The sequence below is a fragment of the Lathyrus oleraceus genome, chromosome 5 (assembly GCF_024323335.1).
Source record: "Lathyrus oleraceus cultivar Zhongwan6 chromosome 5, CAAS_Psat_ZW6_1.0, whole genome shotgun sequence".
NCBI classification, from domain to species: domain Eukaryota; kingdom Viridiplantae; phylum Streptophyta; class Magnoliopsida; order Fabales; family Fabaceae; genus Lathyrus; species Lathyrus oleraceus.
In genome coordinates, this window is record NC_066583.1 from 85923163 (window position 1) to 85936536 (window position 13374).

Sequence of the window (13374 nt, forward strand, 5' to 3'; positions counted from 1 at the left end):
ATAAAATAAAATAAATTCGGAAAAGCAAAAAATAATTTTAAAACATGGATTGCCTCCCATCCAGCGCTTCTTTAAGGTCCTAAGCTTGACCTTTCGATTTTTGTGTTATGGCAACATATATGACACGAAAAACACATCATCCTTCTTATTCCTTTTATTTGGTAGAAAGTCCATCACTTTCAGGAATTGAAAGTTTTTCTTCCATATTTTCTTCAGTTTAATAGTATCAAACAAGGCATAAATCTCATCAAATACTTTATCTATTTCTCCTCTTTTATCAGCCTTGTTGCTAGGTGTATGACTATTCCTTTGTTGAAAATCTTGTAGTTGAATATCTATGTCTAAATGAATAATTGAATTTGGAGCTTTATCCAAAACTATTTAATCTTCATATTGCATTTTTGACATTTTTCCACATATAATTTTCACCTCCGCGTCTTCTATTCTTACTTCTATTTCTTTATCAGATGGCGTGCATTTTTCTTCTTTTTTCTCCTTTAAAATTGCTCCTTCATCGACAACCTCACCTTCCTTTTTGAATTCTTTTCAATTTCCTTATCGGTAGGACTATCTAAATTTTTTCCATCGAACTCCCCAATAGCGCTCAATAAAATTGTTTTAATTCATTTAAAAAACTAATCTTTTTGTCAAAGATTTTAAGATTTAAATCATTGACTTTTTCTAAATGGATAAAATTAAACTAAAATAAAAACTAAAAAAATAATATATTTTTTTGTCAAAAAAGTCAAAGTATTTAATATTTGAAATTTCTTTAAAAGACTAAGACCAAATTAAACTAATCATTATACCAAACATAAATTATTTTATCTAGAAATCATTCAAAATCTATGAAATTAACATCTCAATAACATATTAAATAATTTTTTTTATCTATATTACTATTGTAGATCTCATTCCAATTACACATTTCAAATTATATCTGAGTTAATTCAATTTATTGTGAAATCATTTTTTCTTTTTTTACATGTAGAAAAAAAAGAAAGTGGGGCGTGTGACATAATGAGGGAAAGTCGCGTGGCGGTGAGCAGTAATGTTCGAATGTGCCGTGGTGGGGTGGAGTGACGAAAGCTGCTTGAAAGTTGAAACAATAGTAATAAATATAGCTCAAAAACAAAGTACCCATTACCAAGTACTTTGAAACTTTCACTCATTCTTCAAACTTCAAACTTCAAACTCACCCATAACACAACACTAGTAGAATAAAATCTCAAACTTTCGGAGGGAAACACAATACTAATAACCAAAAAATGTTTGCCGAAGAAAATGGTCTCAAGGGAGACCCAAGATTGCAACACATCTCTCAATCCATCAGAGTTGTCCCTCACTTCCCCAAAAATGGTTCTCTTTTAATCCCTTCTTCTAGATCTAAAACTCTCTAGTGTCTTTTTATGGGTTGGGTTTGTGTGTTTTTTCTTGTTTGTGTTGTTTGAATTAAATTAACAGAAAGTGGCAAAATTTGCAGGGATAATGTTTCAAGACATAACGACATTGTTGTTAGATCACAAGGCGTTTAAAGATACTGTCGATATTTTTGTCGATCGTTACAGAGACATGCACATTTCAGTTGTTGCTGGTACTACTACTTTACTCATGCACACTCACAAAAACTAACACACTTATTTTTTTTTTAAATATTTTCAAAAAAAAAAAAATTGTTTATGTGGGAATGTAATTGGGTTTGGTTTGCAGGAATTGAAGCACGAGGTTTTGTGTTTGGTTCCTCTGTTGCGTTAGGTATTGGTGCAAAGTTTGTTCCTTTACGCAAACCTCGGAAGCTGCCGGGTATTTTTTTGTTTTGTTTTGTTTATGTTGAGTGTTGTTTTGGTAGAACTTGCTTCTAAACTTGAATCACTATAAGCATCACGAAATATCTTGTGATAATGATGTTGGAATTGTTCCAAGATTTTGTTTTGAGTTCATTTTGAAGAAAGTTAGGTTAAGTTGACTTGTTTTGAAATGTGATGTTCTTTACTGCTTCAAACATTTTTTCTTTTTGAAAATTCACATGTTCACTTTTCATATTAAAGGGCTGTTTTTTTTTTTCATCAACACTTTTGGGATAAAAGGTGTGACACTCATAACATCTAAGAAAAAGATATGAAATGTTCTGTAAATTTGAGTTATAACTATTTGGTACATTCAGTCATGGCTGCATTAATTTCTGAAAGTTTGCATAAGTTGTTTGCTACTATATATGATAGGATTTTACAATGGTTTATGTTGAGGTGCATATTCTAAAGTGAAGTAGGTTATGTTCATCGGAGAATAAGCTGAAAGTTTTTGCACTGTGTTTAGTTTTTCTTGACAGTGATTTTTACTAGTCGTGATGCTCATAATGCCTGAGCTTTGATATGTTTTATTTTTCAGGCGAGGTAATTTATGAAAAATATTCTCTAGAATATGGAACTGATTGTCTGGAAATGCATGTTGGCGCTGTCCAAACCGGTGAACGCGCTATAGTTATCGATGATTTGGTTGCAACAGGTGGAACTTTGTCAGCAGGAATAAGACTTTTAGGTATGTGAATTATACTATTCTTTTCCATGCTTCATTATTTGACATATAATCGTTGAACATATCTGGTTTTGGTCTTGGTCTCTAATGTACTTAATGGTTTGTTTCCACTTATTCTGTAGAACGTGCTGGTGCTGAAGTAGTGGAATGTGCTTGTGTAATTGGTGTGCCTGAGGTTAAGGTAATGACTAAAAATGCAATAGGACTAAACTTTTTATACAAAAAATAAAGAAAACTTTCAACTTCTAGATTGATTTGTTTGTAATGATGATGGAAATGAAATGCAATGAAGCCTAATTTTTTCAGGGACGGTGCAAACTTCTTGGAAAGCCACTTTATGTCCTTGTGGAGCCACGTCAAATAGATCAATGTTTTTGAGGTACACTAATGTTTTTCCTTAAATGGGAATTTCAATAGGACATTTTTGTTTCTTTGGTGTGACTCTTTTCATTTTTCTTCATGATCTCAAAATAGATTTCAAAATCAGCTTTTTTTTAGTGGTTTTTGACTCCTGGCACCTTTTGTGCTAGTGCTTCTAAGACATTGCCAAAAACAAAAGAAGCAAATAAAGACACGTTTCATGGTTTTGATTCTTTTGATCTTTATGAGGGACCAAAGCATTGGAAAAACCTAAACATCGTATACTCGAACTTGTTTGTTCCACAGTATTTTTACCATTTTGATAGTAGTATATCTCGTCTAACTGTTTTGTTTATTCATGCAGAGATGTGATTGAAATACAAAAGTGATCAAATCTTTTTGCCTGTGGAGTGGTGTGTCCTGCAAAATATCATCATGAAAATTGTCCTCTTTGTATCTTGATCTTGTACATGTTAGGATATCATGTATGGTTAACAAGTTTGAACAAACATCAAGAGATTGATTTTTCTGGCATTAATTAATAACATCAATTTAAGGCCTCATTTAGCTATCCATGTTTCTAATATTCCAGTATGGTTTACAACCTCCAACAAACATCAAGTGATTGAATTTATCAGAAATTATATATTTTATTTGTTGAACTTAAGATATGAAAAGATTTTTAAATTCAAATCTTAATTATTACAAGTAGAATTAATTTGAATTTATGTCGAGGAATAATATATTCGTAGCATTAAAAATCAAGTCTTCTTCCTAAAACAGACATCATTTGAATCACCAAGTATATTAATAGCAAAGAACACTTTTACTATTGTCTTTCTATAATCAGTGATGCGATGTCTTTTCAGTTAACAAAAACATAGAGAGGGAAGGGGGAGAGCAAACATCATTTTATTGTCTTTGATGAGATCCAACTTTTCATTATTGTATGTTTAAGTTCACACACAATAAAGGTGCAATGCAAAGGCTTGTATATGTGTGTAAATTAAAACTCATACAGGGATAAATACACTGGGGAGCGACTGTATTCAGTATGAAATTAACCCATATCCCGGGATGGGAAACGGTGGGATCTAAGTCAAAAGTGGAAGAACAATATATAATACCACTTCCCATATATTTCTAACTATTTGTTACATTTTCAATTGAAGGAGAAACAACGCTTGTTGTCATATCCAATTTGAGCGCATGCCTTGTAATCTGGTTTGTTTGTTTTCTCAATCTAACATTATCAACGAACAAATCTGCTATGATCTTTCTCATTTCATCACCACAGATTGCACCATCTTGTATGACATTGGTTTTTTCCCCGATAAAAGCTGCATTTCCGTAGTCCTTCTCTAAGTTTTCTACCTGTTCAAATTTAAATAAGCTCTGTAAGTAAAGACATATTTGCAAGAAAGAAATTGTTACATTAAAATAAGCAGAGTACTAAACAAATTGGTTACGGCTCAACCCTTCAACTGGTTATAAAGGATAGAAAGCCACAGGAAAAAGATAACGTGTACCTCTGCTAGTAGGATGTTGATTTGGTCATCAGATGTCTTTAATAGATTAAAAGCATCAGTTGATGTTGATGAATGCAAGACTGTCCTATTCTCGTCATTGAAAGGAAGATCGACATTGCATTCTTGAAGCTGCTTAAAAAGAAGGCCACATTTCTCAAGCAATTCTCTAGAAGCTGTTTCTGCTTGTTCCCTTTTCTCTCTTTCATGAAGTAGTAGTTTCTGAATACACGAGAAAAACAAGCATAGCATCAACATATAAGTCATGCATTCTGGGTTTATAACTTGATTTGAGTTAACAAATCAAACAGCCAATATTCCTGTAAGATAGTGAGGAAGTAATTGCCATTTGAAATTCAAGCTTCCAAGACAATGTCCTGCTGGTTACATTCTTTATAACTTCACAAAGCGGTAAAGACAGTACAGAAAAGTTTTCTATTTATTTAGAATAAACATATTTTTTGTATTAACTGTCGAGAGGAAGAATATGTGAAACCCATGTGCAGAACCTACCTCCGCTTCAAGTTTCTCCTTTATGGACTCACTAAGTTCCTTCTTCAAATCTGTTTGGGAACTACGGAGAGATTTAACCTCTTTAACCAGAACTTTAATATCTGCTTTGGATTTTGCTTCTAGCTCTAGATACTGTTTTGACAAAATTTCCAGCTGCTCCCTGGCAACATCTAAATCCTGCAACAGCACATCGTTCTGATGGACAATTGATTTCTTTGTCAAATTCTGACCAGCATTTCCATCCTGGTATTATGCATGAGTACGGCAGATGAGCAATTAATTTTTTAAATTAACGATTAGTCTATAAAGAAGAAAGTTAAATATATGTTAAGCAAATATAAGAATGCCATACTGATTCAGACTTAAGTTTCATCTCCATTTCCAGTGACTTTCGTCTAAGTTCCTCCATATCCCACTGCATTTGGGTAAATCTTTCCCTCTCGATCAGAATAGCCTGCTGCAAGTTCTCCTTATTTTTTTGTTTGGTAGTTTCAAGTTCAACTTCCACATCCTTAACCTGAACAGATCCACTCAATTATGGACACAGTATATATAATGTCGAAGTTTGTATGCATGTTGTGGAACATAAGGAAACTGGGTTTCCATAGATTATAGACATTTATTCAAGTAGTGTCTGGCTAATTTCCGGTACAAAATAGCTAAAAATATATTAATTTACAATGAAATGCATGTCTAATCACATATGGTATACCTTTGTTGTAAGAAAATCCTTTGCCGCTATTTCTTGATTTAATCTAACTATAAGGTCCTCCATATCAGTTTTCGCTGTGAATAGCCTTCTCTGCATGGTTGAAAGAATCCTGTTCAGTTTATTGCGTTGATCTAGCGGGAGGACTAATTGAGCATCGCCGGCACACTTCGACTTGTGGCCCGCAATATCTGTTTCTCTCGAAACTGAGGCACATCCAGGAAGGTCGACAGAGCCATCACCAGATGAATTTGGTATCCCAAAATTAGACATGTCACTACCTCGTATTGAGCTTCCATCACTTCCAACACTCTCATTTGAAAGCTTACGAATGTGACCAAAAGCTTTAGCATGTCCGGGCTCAGAGAAACGTTCCATGGTATTGTTAGCTAGAAGTGAAGAATCATACGAATTACCATTACTTCTGTCCTTCCCTGCAACATTGTTCATATGTCTGGCATTTACTTTATGCCTAGGAAGTCCTTCTAATTGCTCTAAAATAGTCTGACCCATAAACAAACCCTCGTCAATATTTGATATGCCATACTTTACAAGCCTTTCTATTGGGTTTGTCATATCTTCATCTAATGTCAGATCATCTGTCCCAACTTCAGAATTATCATCCCGTCCAATTCTCGGAGTTCCTACTTCCGATACATCATATGGAGTATCACTACCATAATCTGACGCAACAGATGAACTTCCAGCAGCTAATGATAAGCTCGAAAGGAGAGATGGTTGCACCGAATAATCTCTGTTATTAGAATCATGATCTGTTACTGAATTCTGCTGGCTTGCATCTTGAAATGCTGACATGTGATTACATGAGGTAAACATTATAAAAAGCTCAAGAAAGCTGACAAACAATCAGCAAGGACAAATCAACAAAATCACATACAAGATCTAGCAGCAGTTTCTAGCTCAAGAAATGATGCAACAGGAGCACATCTTGAGATATCAATGTCAGACAATAGTTTGGTGATCCACTCCTCCAAAGAGCGCCTTCTCTGTAGCAGAAGTAAATGTGTTAAACTCTAAAACCGCCTATTCAACTCCTGTATTGACATTAGTGTACACGAGGCACAGTCTGATTGTGATAAGAAAATTTATACGAGGGTCGAACTACATTAGATGGAGCCACTTATCATGTTGTACAAAATAATATAGATTGCATGTATAGTAAAACACACAAACAACCTCGTTTAAGATTCAGTTAGACGATCTTAGCTAAGAATATTAAATAATATAGATTGCATGTATAGTAAAACACACAAACAACCTCGTTTAAGATTCAGTTAGACGATCTTAGCTAAGAATATTAAGAGCATAGCTACAAAGAATACTCTAAGAAAATTCTTGCTAAATAATTTATAATAATGTTTATCTATACTTAATAAGGAGAGCAAGGAGGTAGTTTTCCACCTACATTTTTAATGTCCCCAAAACTCTACAAGTATAATTAGTATCATTATCCAATATGGATATTTATTACAAGTAACCAAATAAATAAAAAGCTATATAGATATAAAATAATTTTAGAAAGTTCTTTATTATTTATTTAAATTGAAAATTATGGTTAAAAGTTAACATAGTCAAAGTTCTACAAAAACTTGTTGGATTTTGTGATTAGGTCAGAGAGGACATTTAGAAAGTCAGAGAAAGTTAATGACAGGCTTCAGTGAAAAAATTTACATGCTCTGGGATGAATTATTATGTACATAAATAAATACAAAAGCATAAGAAGAAATATTCTTATGTTTATTACTAATGTTTCAATCATAGTCATTCAGATTGCAATTAGCTTCGATATTTATTTGGTTAAAAATGATTATATATATGGAATATAAACAATTGATATTAACAAAAATGTATTTCACTTGGTTCATGGCTGATACCCACATAAAAATGTGGCTAACCGGGAGAGATAGGCATAGGCATATAGTACATTTGATGAAAAATATTAAGAGATCAGAAATTTGCTTAGCGTGAAATACAAAGTCACCTATAAATACACTTTGCAGTGCAAAGTTCAGTAATACAGTTCACAAAGAAGCTTCGAGTCGGTGGCGCTGGCGCCCAGGATTTATCACTATTAAAGTGAAAAACAAATCTCTGGCTCTGTTTAGAAGTCCAAATTTATTAAGGATGGTACTTTGGCATGTCATTTTCTAGGAAATATTCGTGAATTTCAACGTACCAATTCACAAAAATACTGTGACCCAGTACTTGCGAACCAATTCACGGTTCTTTATGGGAACCAGCAAATCATGTGACTATTGTTTCAATCATTTTGGTAAATATTAAATATGGATTGCATCTTGACTGGACAGATCTTAACTTATATTTGGATTGTAAGCACGCGATGATTAACAAAAATCTAAGACAGATGTATGAGATTCGAAAATACTCCCTCCGTTCCTTTTTAAGTGTCATCTTTTGACTTTGTACTTATACCAAGAAAGTTAATAATTATTGTTATTTTTCAAACAATAATTCTTCTTTTATCTATAATACCCTTAATTATTTATTACATTCATTTTACTTTTTCTCTCTATGTAATTATTACCTAGGGGTAATTTTGACAAAAGTGCAATTAATACTACATTGAACTTTGCAAATGACAATTAAAAAGAAACAATTTTTTTTCAAAAAAGTGACTCTTATAAAGGAACGGAGGGAGTAACTTATATAAATTTCTACGTGCTAGTCATTTTCAGATGAGACTTGAGGCGCATTTAGACCAAGTATGTTCATATAAACAATTAAATTCAAGCAAGACGACATATGCATATCCATAATCCTAAACATGCAACATTGGTACTGTAACAAGTTTAAGAAATTTCTAACCTCTTCCAACAAAGCTCGACTTTTCAATCGCAAGAGTCCCTTGGGTGGCGCTGGAGGGATATTTTTCCCGGGGAACTCCTTTTTAAGCTACATAGACAATATGTGGTCAAACAGTCAACAAATCAGTGTAATCAAAACAAGCACAGACATATCATACGTATGATATTTATCTACCTCTACATGTAGGTCATACAGTGTGCTTGTTAAACCCTTTATAAATAAAGCATTGATTCTATTATCATTAATGACTAATGTTGTTTTCTCCTCAGAACTAATACACACTTGAAAGAAATTATATTTTCTCATAGAAGACTCTCTTACCCTTATTTAGCATTGCTTCAAAAAATGCCGGCTTCCCTCATGTTGTTGTGCATATGTATTATGAGACCGTTCTAATCATGATTACAAGGCATACTATTTCCAAAGCTCCATATCCTTGTCTATTTTTCACCTCAAAAGTTAATTTGGGTTTTTTCGAGATCTGGTTTAGTTCGAAACCTAAAACTTTGGTATCAGTTTTCTAAAGATTTCCTGTTTTGAAATTTCTAAACTACATTGATATGTTTTTGGACAGAACATACTACTCATGAGAAATAATTATTTTTTGAATTCTTATTGACAATTCCTAAGTAAGAAAGTGAGCCATATGCATATTTGTTAAACTAGGTTTAATCATTTAAAAGACAGTAAAAGTGCTTCTAGTTTACTAAAATGGTATAAGGGTGATACATCCTTCATTAACTTTAAAGGCGGTAGAAATGAATATGAGAGAGAGTATTGGATAACTTAAATATATGTTGTTCATTGAAGTTTTTTTTCTACCTTTTATTACCGTCAAGTTTACAATAAAATGAAATAGTTATGTGGAGCCTTCTACTAAAAAGATAGTTATGTGGAGGAATATAAACTAAACACTAAAATAGGTTTCAACCAATATATATCAGTGTGTGTATGCACGCCCATGTGAGGATATAATGCTTCAGTGAAATTCAGTAGTCAAAATCACATCCAAAGTAGAAGTAATATGTGAAAATCAAAACGCAGTTGAAAATGATAAACTTACATCAACATACAACTTTATAAAATCATTGAACCTTCTTAGTACTCCGTGGATATTCGTAATCCCTTCTGGTGATTGTATACCAACTTGAAGCCTGTAGAACTGTCCCTTAATGATGTTAAAATGAAAACTAACAAAGAAGCTTCTACTCCACAACATACTATAATTGAATGGATAGTGGAAAACCTATAAAACATTAATGCCTAAGCCACCTATGTTTATCTTTTCTATAGAACAGATTTTTCTAATTCACATACATGTATACTGGTTTGACTTTGCACGCACATTTATAGAACTCAAACACTCGGTCAGTTATACCTATGACTATCAAACTCTACATAATAGCATTTGGTCCCATTGTTTGACATATAAAACTAAATACTACACTTTACACCAATAACAGAAAGAAACAACTATTGGGAGCAGAGTGACTGGAATAGAGTATAACGCGGTGAAAAGTGTAGCACAAGATGGTACATAAAAAATGAACCCAGCAGGATGGGCCATTAGGTAAAACTATCCCTTTAAAGGATAAAGCAAACTAGGGATTCACAACACAACCATAACACAAATGATACAGACAACTAAACTGAATGTGTGTAATATTGTGAAAATAATAGTGGCGATATTACATAACGATAACCATTGACATGGGTAGACAAATATACTAGCAATGCCCTTATATTGGAAATTGTTTACATAGATAAGAATAGTCATATACCTCTGGATAGTTAATGTCGTTAGGATATGTACAACAATTAGAGAGCAAAAATAACCCTGTGGAAGTGTCTTTTAAATTTATCAGCATATAGATACTACTATTATCAGGAATGTTGGTCAAAAGATATGGTTATGTTTTAGAGTTCAGAAAGGATGTGAATTACCTCATTTTAAAAAGATAAGATTAATCCCCGCATTACATTCACCCCCCCTCAATTTTTACAATTCAAACAGCTGAATGAATCAAAACTTTAAAAACTGAGAATATGATCATTTCAAGGTGTTTGTATACTTGTAGTCCTGACAAACCCAAACCCGAAAACTGGTGCAAAATTATACCTAAACTAGCCATGAATAGAAATTTGGATATTGATCAACTTTACCACTATAGGATCTGAATTCCTTGATTTTGGCACGAAGACCCAAGAAGGTATTAAGACACAATAACTCCAACCGGTACGATGATTGTGTGGCCATTCCGTTTCCCGTCCATTCTGTATAATAGAAAAGGGGGATAAATTAGCTTAGAATACCATAAAGTACAATATTTCTTCAAATGACATGTTTATATAGGCAATGAAGATTGAAGATGATTATATACAAAATTTAAAGGAGGAAAAAAGGAATTCACGTATATTTTCAAACAACTGCCCATGTCGTCATTGAGAGATAAAAAACTAGCAGACATCAAGAGCTAACTAAAAGAATGGAGGGGGGGGGGGGGGGGGGGGGGGGGGGGGGGGGGGGGGGTGTACAATTCCCTTGGAAGCAAATGCATGTGAGAAGCCTTAGATTCTATGCTTAGTTTTCTCTGTGTGCATCTCTAACCAATACATAAAAAGAATAATGTCAACAATCTTTCATCTTTGAAAGTACTTCATAACTTTAACCGAATGCTAGCATACTACTTATACCATTATCAAATGGCATTGTTTTCTAAAATATTTGATATAACCATCCCTATCCCTTTCCCCTGATTAAAAAATACCAAACAAGAGTTTAGGTCACTTTCCACTTCCCTTCCCTCTCTCGTTGCCAATCATCAAACACATAGCATAAGAAAAATGATTTCCATTTTAGAAACATTTATATAAAAAGAAATACTCAAATGTCAACGCGATTTAACTTGTTTAATGTCAAACTCTTCTAATGTAACCGAGGAATGGTGAATGCTTGGTTTCCACTTGAAAAACTGTGAATTTCCATTTGAAAACCGACAGTCCTAACATACCCAGTACAGAATGACTACAAATTACATATACAGAAAGAAACACTACAACTGATGAATATAGCTAGCATAAAGCAAATCAGGACTCAGAAAACTCTAACAAAATAGGCAAGACCAAGCATCAACTTCTTCATGAACAAGATGGCCTCCAACTAAGCAAAAAGCAACTAAAACCTAAGTTCCCCTGCAACTACACTCACATCCATACACTAACCCAAATTCACAATAACGATGCTCACAAATCACAGTTCATCACGATCATGCGCATCAATCAATTCACAATAATATCAATTTACAGAACACTGGTAATTAACCATAATTACAAGATCACATCACGAAACTAACCCATTTTCGAGGTGCAGGACTCCAATCCATGCCAAGAGGCAGCGGCGAAGTCCCATCGTGTCTATGCTTGGGAGGACTTCGTCTCTGCATCTTCTTCTTCTTTGTTACAGTCTCGAATCCACTCTACCTTTCTAAGATTCGAAGATCATAACGTGATTATCGATTACCGAATCTCAGAATTTACGATTGGAATTGAGATTTGAAGTGAAAGTGACGGCACCGCTAAAAACTAGGGTTTCTCCGATCGGATCGATCAAGGTGGAATCTATGCCGGCGTGTGCACAGTGGGGGGCGCACGCTAAGAGTAGAAGCGGTAACGTGGCTAAGAAAAGCCGTTAGTGTAGTGCGTGTTTAGCGTGGTTTCACACGTGTCTTCTCCAATGAAAACCAAAGAATTCTCACGTGTCGAGCACTTAAAACGATGGTGCGGTTGCTTTTTTGGAGCTCAAATGAAACCAAAAAGAGCAATATCACCTAACTGTCTTCTTTAGCAAATTCACACGGAATCAATAGAGAAAACAAAAGTTCACAACACCCCTCCTTTGGAGGAAAAAAGGGATTGGGCTTGGGCCAATTTCTTTCGATAATTGGGTTTACTATCCGCACCCTAGATTTAAATAATTGTAAATGGAAACATAAACATCTTTCCATCTGTGGCCGTAAGGTAAGGTTAAAATCAGTCCTATCAGTTATTTCAGTTTACTTCTTCTTCCTTTTAAAAGCTCAATAAGTAAAAACATAAATCTATATTTAAATATTTCTTTTGGAGTGGGAGAGAGGATGAAAGGAAAATAAACGGGGAAATAAGATAAGATTTGCAAGCTATATTAAAGGGGGATTGAGAATAAATAACTTGGGTTTTTAATGACGTACTTTTGGATAAATGGGTGTGGAAATCAAAGAAGGTTAAACCTCTCATTTGTCAAGACTAATCATAAGACATTAACTCATTGGCCAAAAATAAAAAGAGAAATGGGATGAAGAAGAAATGGATGGAAAGAGAAATAAAACATCAAACTCAATTGATCAAATGTGAACCAAGTCATCATCAACCAATACTAAAGAAAAGAGAAATGAAGATTACAAGTCAACAAGTCAAACATATTTTTTGGTATTTTTTGAATTAAAAGTAAATGCAAAATAAAATGAACAAAATATGGTCAAAACCTCAAATTTAATTCAAATCAACTTCAACAAGTCCAATTAAATTCTCATAGGTCTAACATGGTCAAACAAGCATTGACAAATTTTCTCAATACTTTTTGAAATCAGAAACTACTTAAAAACAATTAAAAACAATAAAAAAATAACACAATATGAATTAAAATCTCAAATCAAATAAGAAATTGATGAGACTATTTTTCATTGACTTCTCATCATCCATAGGTGTTAGGAAAATATTTTTGGATTTTTCAAATATCAATAAGTATTTTAAAATGAATTAAAAGTATTAAAAAAGCAAATAATTCACAAAAAATATTAAATGAAGTCACAAAAATAATTAAAAATCAAAATATGAAACTAGATTTTT

General features: G+C 33.4%; 2 protein-coding genes across 2 annotated transcripts; one reads left to right on the forward strand and one right to left on the reverse strand.

Annotated features, from left to right (window-relative positions):
* Positions 1 to 1120: 1120 nt before the first annotated feature.
* LOC127087713 (adenine phosphoribosyltransferase 5) lies at positions 1121 to 3458 on the forward strand. The gene is made up of 7 exons (XM_051028647.1): positions 1121 to 1359; positions 1484 to 1594; positions 1711 to 1803; positions 2389 to 2538; positions 2658 to 2716; positions 2842 to 2914; positions 3260 to 3458. Exons 1-6 carry the CDS (start codon positions 1269 to 1271, stop codon positions 2911 to 2913), a joined length of 576 nt encoding a protein of 191 aa, XP_050884604.1. The 5' UTR covers positions 1121 to 1268; the 3' UTR covers position 2914; positions 3260 to 3458.
* Positions 3459 to 3791: 333 nt separating this feature from the next.
* LOC127087711 (PX domain-containing protein EREL1) lies at positions 3792 to 12328 on the reverse strand. Its single transcript, XM_051028646.1, has 10 exons — positions 11844 to 12328; positions 10654 to 10764; positions 9554 to 9652; positions 8491 to 8577; positions 6542 to 6650; positions 5647 to 6452; positions 5287 to 5451; positions 4935 to 5177; positions 4425 to 4643; positions 3792 to 4269 (listed from the first exon to the last, which is right to left on the reverse strand). The coding sequence occupies exons 1-10, from the start codon at positions 11931 to 11933 to the stop codon at positions 4039 to 4041; spliced, it is 2160 nt and encodes a 719-aa protein (XP_050884603.1). The 5' UTR covers positions 11934 to 12328; the 3' UTR covers positions 3792 to 4038.
* Positions 12329 to 13374: the final 1046 nt, after the last annotated feature.